General features: G+C 63.0%; 1 protein-coding gene and 1 long non-coding RNA gene across 2 annotated transcripts; one reads left to right on the top strand and one right to left on the bottom strand.

The window, feature by feature from the left end:
• The first annotated feature begins 26 nt into the window (after window positions 1-26).
• Window positions 27-4,648, top strand: LOC123783480 (uncharacterized). Its single transcript, XR_006777219.2, has 4 exons — window positions 27-166; window positions 647-730; window positions 1,419-2,417; window positions 3,378-4,648. It is a non-coding gene; the product is annotated as an uncharacterized LOC123783480 (long non-coding RNA).
• On the bottom strand, window positions 158-13,037 carry DCST1 (DC-STAMP domain containing 1). Its single transcript, XM_045784247.2, has 16 exons — window positions 11,969-13,037; window positions 11,571-11,696; window positions 11,430-11,504; window positions 8,827-8,955; window positions 8,360-8,499; window positions 7,420-7,636; window positions 7,092-7,235; window positions 6,451-6,572; window positions 5,940-6,097; window positions 3,983-4,082; window positions 3,764-3,859; window positions 3,506-3,632; window positions 3,113-3,229; window positions 2,496-2,638; window positions 2,285-2,398; window positions 158-409 (listed from the first exon to the last, which is right to left on the bottom strand). The coding sequence occupies exons 1-16, from the start codon at window positions 12,402-12,404 to the stop codon at window positions 158-160; spliced, it is 2,496 nt and encodes an 831-aa protein (XP_045640203.2). The 5' UTR covers window positions 12,405-13,037.
• Window positions 13,038-13,737: the final 700 nt, after the last annotated feature.

Raw genomic sequence — 13,737 nt, 5'->3', positions numbered from 1 at the left:
CCCGGGCGCCGGACCCCTGCCTTGCAGCTTGGCTGCCCTCCCGCTCACGTCGGCGGCCCGGGTCTCCGGATTGCCAGTCAGACCCCTGGGAAGCGCGGGTGTCGGGAGTGTACGGGCTTTTATTAACCGCGGAGGAGCGGATGGACAGGACGCCCCTTCACTCCGCGTAGGTGGCGTCGTCGTTGCTATCGCTGTAGGCGGAGGACGAGAGCTCCTCGGGCGGGGTGCAAGCCGGGCACCGCCGCCGCATGTCGTCCCAGCACGGCCGGCAGTACACGGCCGCGCAGTCCGGCGTCGGGCACACGTAGGCCTCGGGCGTCTCGGGTGCCTGGCACACCACGCAGCGCCGGCGCAGCCAGCCGCGCAGCAGCGGGCAGCGGCGGTGCAGGACGTCCGCCAGGCGGTGGCGCTGCCGGGGGCGAGGAGGACAGAGGGCTGCGAGGGGCACTGGACGGCGCCCCGCCTGGCGGTGCCCACGTGCTGGGCGCCCTGGAGGGCCAGGCTGCGGGGGCAGTGGGTGTAGAGAGTGTGCCTCCCCCGCTCGGGGGTGGAGAATAGGGGGTGCGGTTTCCACTACCCCCCCAGCCAGGGGCGGCGAGGCCACCACCTGTTCTTTCTCATAAACCACCCTATCTGGTTCTCACAGTGGGCAGAGAAGGGAGTAATGCGCACAAGATGATCGCTGCTGTGTTCTCCGCTTTACAGGCGAGAAAGGGGAATCTCGTAAGGGGTAAGTGAGTTCCCAAGGCGCACAGATAGTAAGCGGTCAAACCTGGCTGGCCCGGGGACCCCTGATTCCACGTCAAAGGTCTGGTTCACTATGCTCCCACCCTCTCGCCACACAACTGCCAGGAATTCCTCTCCGCTGCCCACCTTACAAGGGCAGCCTTTGCTCAAGAAACCACAGAGGCCCCCCTGCAAAGACAGAACTCCTGGCCTTGGCCTGCAGAGCCTTCCGCGCTCTGGTCCCTTTCCAGCCTCTGCTCTCACCCCAGCTTGAACTTGACACCTTCTGTGCCAGCCTCTCACACTAGCCCTGGCCCTTGACATTCTCTCTGGGCTCTCAGTCTTTGCACATTCTGTTCCCTTAGCTTGGGACAAATGCCCTTAACTTTCCCACCTGCCTACCAAAATCCAGCTTAGGTCATGACCAGGTCATGGATCACAGTATGCTCGCCTTTTCACACTCATTTAGCCTCGGCGCGTCATGGGCTGGGGGGTCTAGGCACTGGAGGAAAAGCCAAGCAAAGATGGTCTCTCACTTTTACCAGCTCTTTGGGGCTGATTAAGAATGGCTGCCATTCTTTACTTTCTTTTTTTTAAATAATGTTGGGTCCTGTACTAAGAAAATGTAAATGAATTAGCTCGCTCAAAGAAAAACCCCGTAAGATAGGCAGTTATCATCGTTTCTGTTTCAGATGAGAAAACGTGCTTGGAGAGGCGGTCACTTGCCCAGGGTCACACGATGACAACTAGCACGTGCATGGAACCCACCAGATGCCTACGGCACGAGAGTGAGACCCCCTCGGTCCTTACAACAACCAGATCAGTAGCAGCTCCGTCCGCATTACAGACGGGGAAAACCAGGGCCCAGCGTTTAGTAAGCACTCCAGATCACAGTTGTCATGGCAATAAAGAAGGGAGCCAGGACTCAAACCCAGGCCCTCTGGCACCAGCAGCCCGCACCCCACTGCCGCACTGTTGCCGCTGATTACACCAGGCCTCACACATCTGTCCAAGCTCCCTGTCCTTCAGAGGAAAACACGGGTCTGGTGAAGACTGTGGCCAAGGTCACGCAGCTTAATGAGGGAGTGTGGACTGAAACCTGGTTCTTCTGCCTTTGTGCTTTTTCCTTATCCCATGTGGCCCTTCGTGATTCCTTCCGGACCCCCCAGCCCACCCGCCTCCCCGCCTCCCTGCCTCCCCCAAACACGCTGAGCTTCTGGTCTGCAGCCTCTCAGCCAAACCTGTGGCTTGCCTTTGGGCTTTGTTTCTGATGGAGCCCCCTTGCTCTCTTAGCCAGACTGTATCAAATCGGATTCCCCTTTTCTGTCTGCTTCCTGATGGCCCACTGAGTGACCCCGGCTGGGCTGAATCCTGGGGGACGGAGGTGGACCCAGCCCTGACCCCCAGGAGCTGGATGACCCAGGGCCCTTGGCACGCATCCCATCAGAACTCTCTGAGCTCTGTGGGCCTGGGCCCCTGGGCTGGACGGATTGATGGCAGAGGCCCCTGCCATGGTCCTCACGACGGCAGGACCCACGGGAAGGAGGCCTGGACTTACTGGAGCCTTCTGCAGTCGCGCCCGCCTCAGGATGGCAGCCCTCCTCAGCTGCGTAAAGGCTGCCCTCTTCCTCAGGAGGTCATTGTAGAGGAACAGGGTCCGCTTCTTCTCTCGCTGGGGCCAGGGAGAGGAGGTCCGTGGTAGCGACAGTGCGCCCCGCGGCCTGGGTGGGGGGAGCTGGGTGCAGGCCTGTGAGCTTGGGAGGGTGTACCTTGGGGAAGTAGAAGGCGGCGATGACCCTCCGGAGCCGGTAGGCGAAGGCTTGGAGCAGGCAGAGGGGGAGCAGCAGGCCGATGGGGAGCACGGCTCTCACGTACGCGCTGGCGTCTAGGCGCACGGGCTGGGGCAGGCAGGCTGGGGTATGGGAGGGCCTGTCAGGGCTTGGCCAGGGCCCTGCGCTGGGCCGGGGGTGCAGGTTAGGTCTCTGACCACACTGCTGTCCTCCTGCCCCGCCCAGCCCCTGCAGAGTGGCACCGTCCACCCCATAGCTCCCAGGCTCAGGAGGCTCCGTGCCTGACGTGACACAGACGCGGGGGGTTCCCATCATGGCAGAAAGCTCTGGGGACAGCGCAGCTCTAGGGTGCTGGGACCCTCTGCCCCAAGGCCCCAGCCCCTACGGCCCTCTATCAACTTCTAGCAAGACACTCACGGTCTAGGGGAGGCCAGAGGGGCGCCCAAGGAGCATGGGTGGTTGGAGGGCAAGTCTGACTTGACGTTTCCTGCTCCGATCCCTACAACCCCAGCATGTTGAGCCCCCTCTTGCCATGCTTTGGAAAGACCCCGGCCCCCGCCCTCAGTTCCTGGGCGCAAATTTTCAGCATCGCTCACGCATGTTATTTGATTCCACCACTGTCTCTGAGGACGAGTTCAGGGCTCCAATGGTTTTCCGAAGAAGCCGGGCAAGCATGGAGTCCCCCCCGACTTTCACCTCCAATTTGTGGCTGCCTGAGGCCGTGGGGGTCAGGAAAGGGTTGCTGTTTAGGGGGTGGGGCAGGATGGGGACTGGAGGTTGCGGGGGCGGGGGTCAAGGCATAGAAATCTGCTGCATGGGACCTTCCGTCTGCTCACAGAATGCTAATCCTCCCTGTTGCAGATATAAGGGAGGCTTGGAAACCGAGGCCCCCAGGGGACAGCTGTCAGATTGCAGGGCTGAGATCTGACCCCAAGCAGATCATGGAGGAGCTGGAAGAAGTGGCTGCATGGGGAGGATGGGGGGCTCACTGCGGAAGGAGTACTGCAGGAAGGAGTGGTGGCGGATGGTGTCGAAGATGGAGTAGAGAGCCCAGTCCAGGCCACAGAGCAGCAGCAGCAGGAGCAGAACGGGCAGCGTCTCCGCAAGCTCCCTCACCTGCCGGAGGAGCTGCAGGGGCTGAGTGGGCCATCGTCACCCGCCCTGCATGGGGCCCTCTCTGCTGCCTCTGCCCTCGCCCCGAGAGGCCTGCAGGTAGATGCACGGGCCTGCCCCCATGGCCTCCTCACCACATTTCTCATTTCCGAGGCCTGCACGGAGGGATTGCAGGGGAAGATGACGGTTTTCTCCTCGGCTTTGCGGAGTGCCAGCAACGTCCGCTTGCCCTGGATAGGATGTCCAGCCAGTGAGGGACACCAGGGCCCTCTCCCCTTGCCCCTTTGCCCTCCCGGAGTGTGAAGTCACAAAAGACACGCGGCAGGGCGTTGGGGCGGGCTGTGCCCACTCACCAGCTTCTTCCTGCGCTCATCAATCTGACGGAAGTAGGTGCTGATGTAGATGTTGTCGAAGCGGATGTCACCATTATAGCTGTCCGTGTAGGAGAAGGACCTGCGCGCGAGGACATCTCCGTGTCCCCCAGCTTCCCCTCACCCACCCCCCACCGCAGGCTTCCTGGGTGCTGGGGAATTCCCCAGACCACCCAGCATGCGCCGAGCGCCATTTGTGCTCTAGGTGGGGACACCCCGCCAGCCGCCGGCCATCTCGTGCAGGGCGGGCGCCCACACAGGTGAGGAGACACAGGTGAAAAGGCATGGGGGTGGGGGGGGGTCACGTGCCTGAGCGGGAGGGGAGGTTTCCCAAGCAAGGATCCGCTGGCGGGATCTTGAGCAGAGGAAACACCAGGAGCAAAGGCACAGAGAGGTGGGAAGCCCCTCAAGGCTGCAGAAGCACCAGCCATTACGAGTGACTCCCACATCCACCTCTCGACCAAGCTGGCAGAACATCTCCTGGAGGTCACTTCAAGCAAAACTCACGCCCCCACCTATATTTCCCTTCTCCCCAACACACCCTCGAATATGGCAGTGTTTTCTGCGTACATAAGTGGCTCTCTGTGCAAGTCCCCAAGTCCCACATATGCTTCGGTTTCCTAAGGAAAACATGTTAATTATTGGAGATGTGTTTAAAGCTGCAAGTTGCTTTAAATGAGCTCTGTGACCTGTGAACCCTAAGTTCCAGGGGTTCTGGGACCCTGTACAAGTCCTCATCGAGGCCTCTGACACAGAACAGTCACTGCCAGGCCAGCCCGTGAGCGCCCCCATGTGGAAAGACCGGCGTGTGCCCTGCCTGTCCCGCCCTCGCGCCAGCTCTGCCCCCAGCCAGTGACCTCACCCAGGTTGAAAGCCTGGAAGCGGACTCTGTGCCTCCTTCCTTCCCTCCCCGAGCTGGCTTTGAGACCTGCTGCACCTTTCCCCTTCCTGCCTCCATCTCAGGCCGGCTTCCTGCCACGCCCTGCTCCGCCAGGCGCCCTAACCTCTGACCCACCTGGGCCTCCCAGCCTCCAGCCCTCAGGGCTTTGCAGACTCTTCTGGCCATGCCTGCGTCAGCCCAGTCCTTCAGCCCAGCCTCTGCCCTCCTCAGCCCACAGAAGCCTTGATCCCTGCCCAAGAGAACACCTTTCCTCTCCTTGACTGTGGCTTCCCATCTGCAGCCTTTTGAAACTCACGTATGGCCCTTGCAGGGGCCCGTCCTCAGCTCCCACCCCTGTCTTGGGAGCCAGGCCGTCTCACAGCCCTCAAACCGCCATGCCCCTTGGGCGCCCCTCTGGCCGCCCCTAGACCGCGAGCGTCTCGAGCGCGGGAAGAGAGCTGCTTCACTCTGTCTTCCCGCGGGGCCCTCAGCACACACACAACCGCTCGCTCACCTGCCCTACAGACAGAGCAGGAGCCCCCCCACCCCGCCGACCCGCAGCCCTTGCCTAGCCCCTGCCCATCTCGGGCATTTGGGGGTGGGGACAGGAAACAGAGGGTCCAGAGGTCAGCAGGGGAACAGAGCGAGGCTGGGGCAGCCCAGCTGGACGCCAGGCTGGGTGGGGTTGAGGACTTTGGTCCAAACGGAGGGAAAGTGGCTGCCAAGGCAGCAGGCGGCAGAAAATGAAAGCAGGGCTGGATGGCGGAGACGGGCAAAGTCAGAGCCAAGGGGAGTGCGCAGGGCGGGGGAACCATCAGAAGTCGGAGCTGAAAGGAAAAGAAGTCGGCGCTGGGATAAAGGCCGAAGGAGGCAGATAAATGAAGCCCGCTCTCTTTCAAGGTGGCGAGCACAGGACACGCATCTTCCACAGCGAGGCATCTCCTTCACTTCAACAACCCACATTCCGGCTCGGGGGTTTGGGCTGGGCTGCCAGCTGGCCAGGGTGGGGCCCCACCCCAGGGAGGAAGGGGCTGGGGGCTTGGGGGCGGCAAGGCTCACGCGCGGAGGACCAGCAGGAAGGTGCAGGAGAACAGCACATGCAGCAGCCCCAGGGCCCACTCCAGGCGGGCCTCCTGGTGGCGGACATAGTCCCGCAGCTCGGTGTTCACGTGCTCCCAGCTCCTGTTCAGGCCCAGCACGGCTGCCTGCTTCTCTTCCTGGTGGAGGTTACAGGTGCAGACACGGCCCTTCTTGGCGTCTCTGCCCTGGCGCCCCACTCCTGTCCCCCAGCTCTTCCCAGGACCTTCGGGACCCCCGTGTGGAGAGACAGAGTGCGGCTGGGCGCCTCACCCTCCTCCTCGAGGTCCTGCTCCCCTGCGACGCCCGTCTGGGTTGACATTCCCTCTTACATGGCTGGCCCAGAGTCAGGTCCCTGCCCCCTACAGGCTTGGCACTGCCCCTCTCCCTGTCCCCCGGCACCAGTACCATTCCTTCCGTGTCCCCCTCCGTCCTCCCTGTGCCCTCCTCCCACTCCCTTGCTCCCCCCAGCCCATCCACCCCTGCCTCCTACCTTGAGCTCAATAGTGGCCGAAAAGTCCCCCTCCAGGTCATGAATGGACTGGTTGAGGGAGTCATACGTCTGCCCAAAGTTGCCTTCCACGGGGATCCGTCTGCGGCACCACACCTCCATCGCTGCCAGAGTGGGGGGGCAGGTCAGGGGCCTGTGCCCGCCTCCCGCCTCCCTTCCTATCCCTGCCCCCCCCCATCTGCCTCTCTGCCCATGACCTCCTTCCATGCTGAGGCTTTCCCCTATCTGCGCTCCATGAATCCCATGTCCCGGGAATAAGGCCTGATTGTCCCTCATTTTTCTCACCTGTTTGTAACCATGCCAACTACTAATAATGATAGCAACGTTTATGAGAAAATGCCTTTGTGTGTCAGCTGTTACTTGCTTCACATGTATTCCTGCCTTAAATCCTCAGAACCCCCTAATGGGATAAGTACTATTATTAGGCCCGTCTCTCAGATGGAGACGGAACCAGCCCTGCTGTAGACCTTAGCTGGGGGTAGAGCCTGCTGGGGGAGGGGCTGGGCTCTCATGCCCCCGAGCCCTGCCCACCTGGTGGCTTTCCTGCCCCGCCCGCGACGCCCCAGCAGCCTCCCCGGACTGCGCTCCTGGCCCCCGTGCCCCGCCCCCCATCGCCTGCCGACCCTTGGCGATGCCACAGAAGAACTTGAACGTCATGGGCAAGCAGACCAGGTGTTTGAGCAGTGGGACCCAGACGCGCTGCAGGCACTGTTCGTGCTTCCGCTCAAACCAGCGGCGGCAGCTGAGGATGCCCTGATCCACCACGTCTGCGGAAGGGCAGGGGCAGGTGAGGCCGGCTGGCCTGGAGCCCCCGCCCCAGCCTGCACCCCGTGCCCCCCGCCCCCCCCCGCCCCAGCCTGCACCCCGTGCCCCCCGCCCCCCCGCCCCAGCCTGCACCCCGTGCCCCCCGCCCCCCTGCCCCAGCCTGCACCCGTGCCCCCCGCCCCTCACAGGAGCAGCGCAGCTTGGTCTTCAGCTCATACATCTTCTGCGTAGAGAGACGGCGCTTGGGAGGTCGGGCTCCGTGGGTCTCCGCACCGCGGGCTGTGCCCTCGGAGCCCGTGGTGTTCTCGAGCGTGAAGCCAGTGTCACTGTTCACCTGGGCATCCAGATCCTCGAAGGACTTGGAGATGTTCTGAGTCTTGGCTTTCAGTGACTCTTTGCTGCCCTGGGGTTGGGGGGTGAGGAAGGAGCGCTTGGGGGGATAGCAGAGGAGCCTGTCTCGCCCCTTTGGCCGAGCTCTGGGCTCTTCCCTCAGGCCAGGCGGAGCCCAGGCCCCGAGACAGCCTCTCACCCCGTGCTGCAATGTTCAGTCCTGGGGAACCCCCCACCCCCACCCTGCAACCTGTTGCTTCCGCTCTGCCCGCACCCAGCTCCCAGCTCCTCCGCCAGCCTCCATCTCAGATCCCCGCTAGTGACAGAAGGTTCCCTAGGCCCTGGGACTTCATTTAACCTCCCAGACCACTATGCCATCTCCAAGGCCCCAGTCCCGGTGTCCCCGATGTCAGCCCGTCTCCCCAGCTCCTCAACTCTCCAATTCTCCCACACTCCCAGCCTCCAGTCCTCCACAGCCCAATTCCGCAGTCCCCTGGGCCTCCAGGCTTCCTGAGTCCTCAAGGCCACGGCCCCCGATTTCCTGACATTCTAGTTCAGCGGCCCAGAGTACCGCCTACCCAGGTGTTTGGAAATGGGGGGTGCAGGTCCCGTGACTGGGGGCGGGGGCTTTCCCGGCATCTAGTGCCCAGGGCACGACCCGCAATGTCTGAGGACCGTCCAGCAAAAAACGCCAGTGGTGCCCCGTTGGGAAACTGAGTCCAGGGTCCCAGCTCCCAGCTCGTCACGCCGGCCCCCCGGGGAGAGGGGCGCAGGCCCTGGCGCACAGGGTCCTGACCAGCAGGTCCTTGAACACTGCCCGCAGTGGGGCCGTGGAGACGCGCCAGGCCGCCCGGGTGTTGTTGACCTGCAGCTCCACAGTGCAGCCCAGCGACGCGATGACCTCGTTCAGGTTGTAGCGCAGGTTGGCCGCGGGTCCTGGGGGAAGACGCCCAGCGGGTCTCCCTCCGGAGCTAGCCGCTTTCCGAAGGCCCCCTTTGCTCCCGCTGTGCATACGGTGACCACCTTCCAGAACCACGGGGCCCCGAAGCCCGGGAGAGGGCAGCCCATTCCTCTCCTGATTGTTTTTACCCGTGTGCAGTAAGGAGGCCCAGAGATGTGGAGGAACTCTCTCGGGGCACACAGCAAACTGGAGCACTTGGGATTACACTCCCATTCTTTCCCCTTCACCCGCCTGGGTCTCATCGGTGGCCCACCCAGGACCCTGTGTCAGTCACAAACTGGTCCCCGGGGACACACGCTCACCCTCGTAGATGGCAGCCAAGGCATATCCCAGCACGAAGAGCCGGCCCTCTTTGCCCAGCGTCTTGGGTACGAGCAGGAGGCTGGCACAGCGGATGTCCGGGGAGGTCCCCCAGCCCACGGCCCCCAAGCCTGTCAGGAGAGACCAGCAGCCGGTGAGTGCGCTGCCTGACCTACCAGGCTGAGCAGGGCACCCGCCCCCAGCTTCTTTCCGGAACCATCGCCGTACTGCCTTTGCCCCGTGTTCCACTCCGGTAGGCCTTCGAGGCCACGCACGCATGTGCTTCTTGCATAGCCATTTACGGAGTTCAGCTGTGCGGCAGCTCTGCAGGGGTGCGGAGGGGCGCCAGAGGTCCAGGAGCCCTGGCCAGTGACTGAGTGTGTGTGTGTGTGTGTTCGGGAAGGGGGGCTGAGTGTGTGCGCACGCGTTGTGTGTTCGGGAAGAGGGAAGCACTGCTCTTCTCCAGGCTGGCTTCGCACGCATCCCAGGTGCTGATGGGCCAGGGAGTGAGATTTTGGGAACCAGTCGCTGGTGCTCAGAGCCGCCTCCCTTCCCCATGCTCTGACCCCATCCCACTCACCATCTCCGTCCCTAATTTTAGCCTTAATCATGGACCTCCTGGTGTGTGTTAGCAGTTTCACGGGTGTCTCCCTGTGGTCTCCGCAAGGAGACAGAGAGCTCCTTGGAGCTTGTAATGCAGGGAGAGAGACAGCGAGTAAACAGATGACTACAGCCCCAAGTGCTAAGTGCACAAGGGAGGCGCTTCTCCGGGGCTGTGGGAGCTCGGCGGCGGGGGCGGGAGCGCGGGCGTGTCTGTGGGGAGGGTGGGGCTGGGAAGGCTGGACGAAGCGGCTGACGGCTGACGTGTTGGCTGGGGCTGGAAGATGAGTAAAGTGTAGTTAGGAGGCAGGACGGCCTTCCAGGCCAAAGGGACAGCATAGCTGGGCAGGAACCCGGCAGCTTCCTGCGGGATGGAGCGCTTGCCTTCGCCAAAGCAAAGTCCCTCCGCTTCTTCCTTCCATCTCTCTGGCCCTGCGGGGTCCCCGTAGCCTCTCATGGGGGCTGACTGGTCCCCTGCTTCCCCTCTGTACTCAGGTTTTCACAAAGCAGCCAGAGTGACCTTGTAAACACATCCTTCTGACCCTGTCCCTTCTCTGCTTCAAACCAGCCACGGACTTTCCACCACAGTTGGGATCCAATCCAACCTCCCTTAGCATGGTCCACGGACCCCGTGATGGGGCCCCTGCCTAGCTTCTGCGGGGCCACTAGCCCTTCGCCTCCCCCCCCCCCCCCAGGCCCGTGGCCGGCCCTGGAATCTGCCTCATTCTGGAAGCTCATTCTGCCTCTGCCAGGAGCGCTGCTCTTCACCTGGCTGGCTTCACCTGGTCCTACAGGTTTGCTGTGAGCCCTGTCTGGTGCCACCCGACGGGTGTCTGCCTCCTTCCTTGCTAACACAACTTGAGTTTCGTTCCAGGCCAACTGCCTGTCCCTGCCCCAGCCCCTGGGGGTAAATCTGGCTCTGTCTCACCCAGTCACGGTATAACAGGACATCAAAAGGGGTTTGTTCCGTGGTCTTGGCCTTCTGGCCCGGACTCAAGCTAAGGCAGTTGGCAAGTAGTTGCCCTACTTTCTACGGAGAGCCCTGCGGGGCTGCAGGCACCCTCTCTGGGCTCACCAGCAGGGCAAAACTAGTCTCTGGCCCTGTACCAACCAGTATACACAAAGACAAGACCAGAAATTGGAATTTTCTGGAAGAGAAGCAGTTGGAGTAGGCAGACATGGGAGGCGAGTGTGAGGAGAGGACGGGTGCTACTTCCAGGCCAAGTGAGAGACCTCCTGGACCGGCAGAGGCAGAAGCAGAGGGGCCTCCTGCTGGGCGCAGCACCCAGAGGCCACCGCTGGGCGGCCACCGGAGCCCAGAGTGGGGGGCGAGGTCAGGGCGGTGCTGGCAGGGCCTCTGGGAGGGTGGGGGGACATGACCTGGGATCCTTGCTTGCTTCTCAGCATGGCAGGGTTTTCTGCTCTTGCAGCCTGGCAGCCCTTTACACGAGGCCCCCACCCCAGTGCCGCCTCCAAGAAGCCTTCCCTGACTACCAGCCCCTTTCCCCTTCGCCCCCAGCTTCCTCTCATCATGCCCACTTGTCACCATCAGAAATGCTCTTGTTCCTTTCTTGTCCTTTTCTGCCAAACTGTCTCCACTGGGGGCCCCTCGACCCTGTTCACTGCTGAAAGCCCCAAGGCGGCTCAGTGAGTGCTGAATGAACGAACGAAGGAGTGAATGAATGAATGAACAGACTCTATCAGGAGGAGCAAGCGGCAAGGTCAGAGAGGTCAGGAGACATGGGCGCTGGGGTCTGACGGCTCCCGTGGGTCACATGGAGTCCTTCCGGCTTGGGGGGAGGGCCCTAGAGCACAAGGACTGGGTTTTCTTCCATAGACCGGGGCCTCTTCTCCCTGGATCTCCCCTCAAAGCCCAAGAGGAGGCTGGGGCCGGGAGGGTTCTTGGGTACAGAAGAAACAAGATCAGACCTCTCCTGGGCACCTAGGACTGTCTAGGCCTGCTCCACAGGCCTCCCGAGTGTCCCCGTCCTCGGCCAGCGCTCACCCACCAGGCTGTACAACGCCACCATCTTCTCGTCTTCGTAGATGTCCATAGGGTTCACCAGGAGCTGAAAGAGACCTGAGGGTGCAGGGTCAAGCCGAAGGCCCAAGACGGGTCCTACCCCGACTTCTGCCCCACACTCACCCATGGCCAGGAGCCCTCCAGTGCCTGCCCCCAGCAGGACAGCGGTGACGGGAAATGTGCCGGGCTGGCGCTGCAGGAACCGGCTGCAGGGGGCAGGCAGCCCCCAGCTCAGGAGCCTGTGCACTGCTGGGGGGCAAACACAGTGGGGCCAGCTTCTGGCTGCGACGTGCTTCCTTAGGGTCAGGGGCTTGCAGGGGGAGAGGCTGGGGGACCCTGGGGACCCAGGGCAGATGTGAGGGAGAGAAGAGGAAGGGGCTTGGCTAGAGGGGGCACTGGGGAGTGGGTGCTGGGGGACCCACGACGGGGGGAGGCTTGGGGTCCGAGGGGACAGACTGGATGAGAGGCCCTGAGGGGCTGGGCAGCCTTGGGAAAGGGCGGGGTCTCTGTGACTGACTCACTGGTGTGGGGGAGCTTCCTTCTTTGCCCCGTTGCTCCATCCTGATGAAGTGTGGTGGCCATGAGTCTGCTTTGGGGACCCTCTCTTGTCCCACAGTTGTCCTCAAGGATGTCCTTGGGTGCAAAGGTCTGCTTCTGTCCCCTCTGCTGCCCCCACAGCCTGGGTGAGGTCTGTCTTTTGCTCTCTGTGCTCTGAGACTTGGGAAAGAAGCTTAGAGGCGAGTCCCCCTCTCCAGTCCCGCAGCCGGTCAGGCACTCCGAGACGGATACAATGCAAGCCTCCGGAACCTTAGAATGTGGTGAGAAATTCCAGGACCCTGGCAGGGCCACAGAACCTGGTGGGCATCTCCTGGAGACGGGCCGACATCGGGTCTGAGCAGCCGCGCCCAGAGTCACGAAGGACACCATGCAGCCCTCGGGGGCAGCGGAGTCCAGCATGGCGCGGGCGGTGGTCTGCAGCCTGGGGGGGTTCAGCCTGGGCTTGTCCCTGGCCACGGCCTACGGGCTCCTGGAGCTGCTGGTGGAAGGACACAGCCCCTGGGGCTGCCTGGTGGGCACCCTCACTCTGGCCGCCTCCCTTAGCCTGGGCATGGGGTTCTCGCGCCAGGTCCGGGTCACTGTCTTCCTGCTGTTGCCCCAGGCCTTCTCCAGTGAGCGCGGGGTACCGGGGGTGGGGCGGGCCAGGGGGGTCTCGGGGTTTGAGGGAAATATTCTGGAAGCTTCTGTGAGAGGCCTGCAGACGCCCGTCGTTGTGTGTGCGAGGCCGTGGTCCTGTCCCGAAGCAGCTGTCTCCCCCAGAGCAGGGCCGGACGCTGCTGTTGGTGGCGGCCTTCGGGCTGGTGCTCCAGGGACCCTGTGCCAACGCGCTGCACAACTTCACCCGGGCCAGTGAGGCCGTGGCCTGTGGGGCCGAGCTGGCCTTGAATCAGACCGCCGCAGTGTTGGAGCGGGCCAAGCAGCCCCTTGTCAGTAAGGCCCCCACGGCCCCCTGGCGTGTGTGCTCGGCAGCCCTCCCTGCTGCCGGCCCCGGACCCTCGCCGCCAAGCGCCCAGTTAGACCCCCTACCCTTGCTCACTGGTCCACCCGCTGCAGACCACCTCCCAAATCCCCCAGGCCGCAGCCTCCTCTCCACTCCCTACGGGGAGCGGGGAGCGGTGGGGACGGCCAGCCCCACAGCGCCTCTGCCTCCACCCCTCAGGTGCCCTGAACAAGATTAAAGCCATCGCCCAGAAGGCTAAAGAGGTGGCTGACCGGGTCCGCAAGTTTTTTCGGTCAATCATGGACGGCGTGAAGCACGTGGGTCAGCACATTCAGCATGGCGGGGGTGGTTTTCTTTGGGGGGGGGTCAAAATTCACCCCGCCTCTTCACCCCTGCTCCGTCTGGGACTGGGGCCCCTCCTGGGTGCTGACTAGTCCCCGCTGGATACAGCACAGCCAGGCCCCTGACCATAGGCCTCTCCCGCTCTTGGTGCTGCCCCGGGTTCCCCACGCCTGGGGATGCGGGGGGGGGGGGCTCCAGGCCCGGTTACCAGCCCCCAGCTCTCCCCAGCCAGGGCCCTGCGGAACGTGTGGTTCTGGCTCCTGCATATCGGCGACGTGTGCAACGCGGAACTGGGCAACCCTTACCTCAAGTGCGCGCGGGTGTTCGAGGAGGCCAAGGACAGCTGCATGAAGGTCATACCGCAGGCCTACCACCTGTGCTACGTGCTCATGCCCTTCAAGCTCGTGCTCTGCGGACTGGCCAGCGGTGAGAGGGCGGGGAGCCCACACG

Source organism: Ursus americanus, chromosome 2 (genome assembly GCF_024610735.1).
Source record: "Ursus americanus isolate L20-20 chromosome 2, mUrsAme1.1.p, whole genome shotgun sequence".
NCBI lineage: Eukaryota > Metazoa > Chordata > Mammalia > Carnivora > Ursidae > Ursus > Ursus americanus.
The sequence above is the reverse complement of the archived record's forward strand: the minus strand, read 5'-3'. Positions and strand labels throughout refer to the sequence as shown.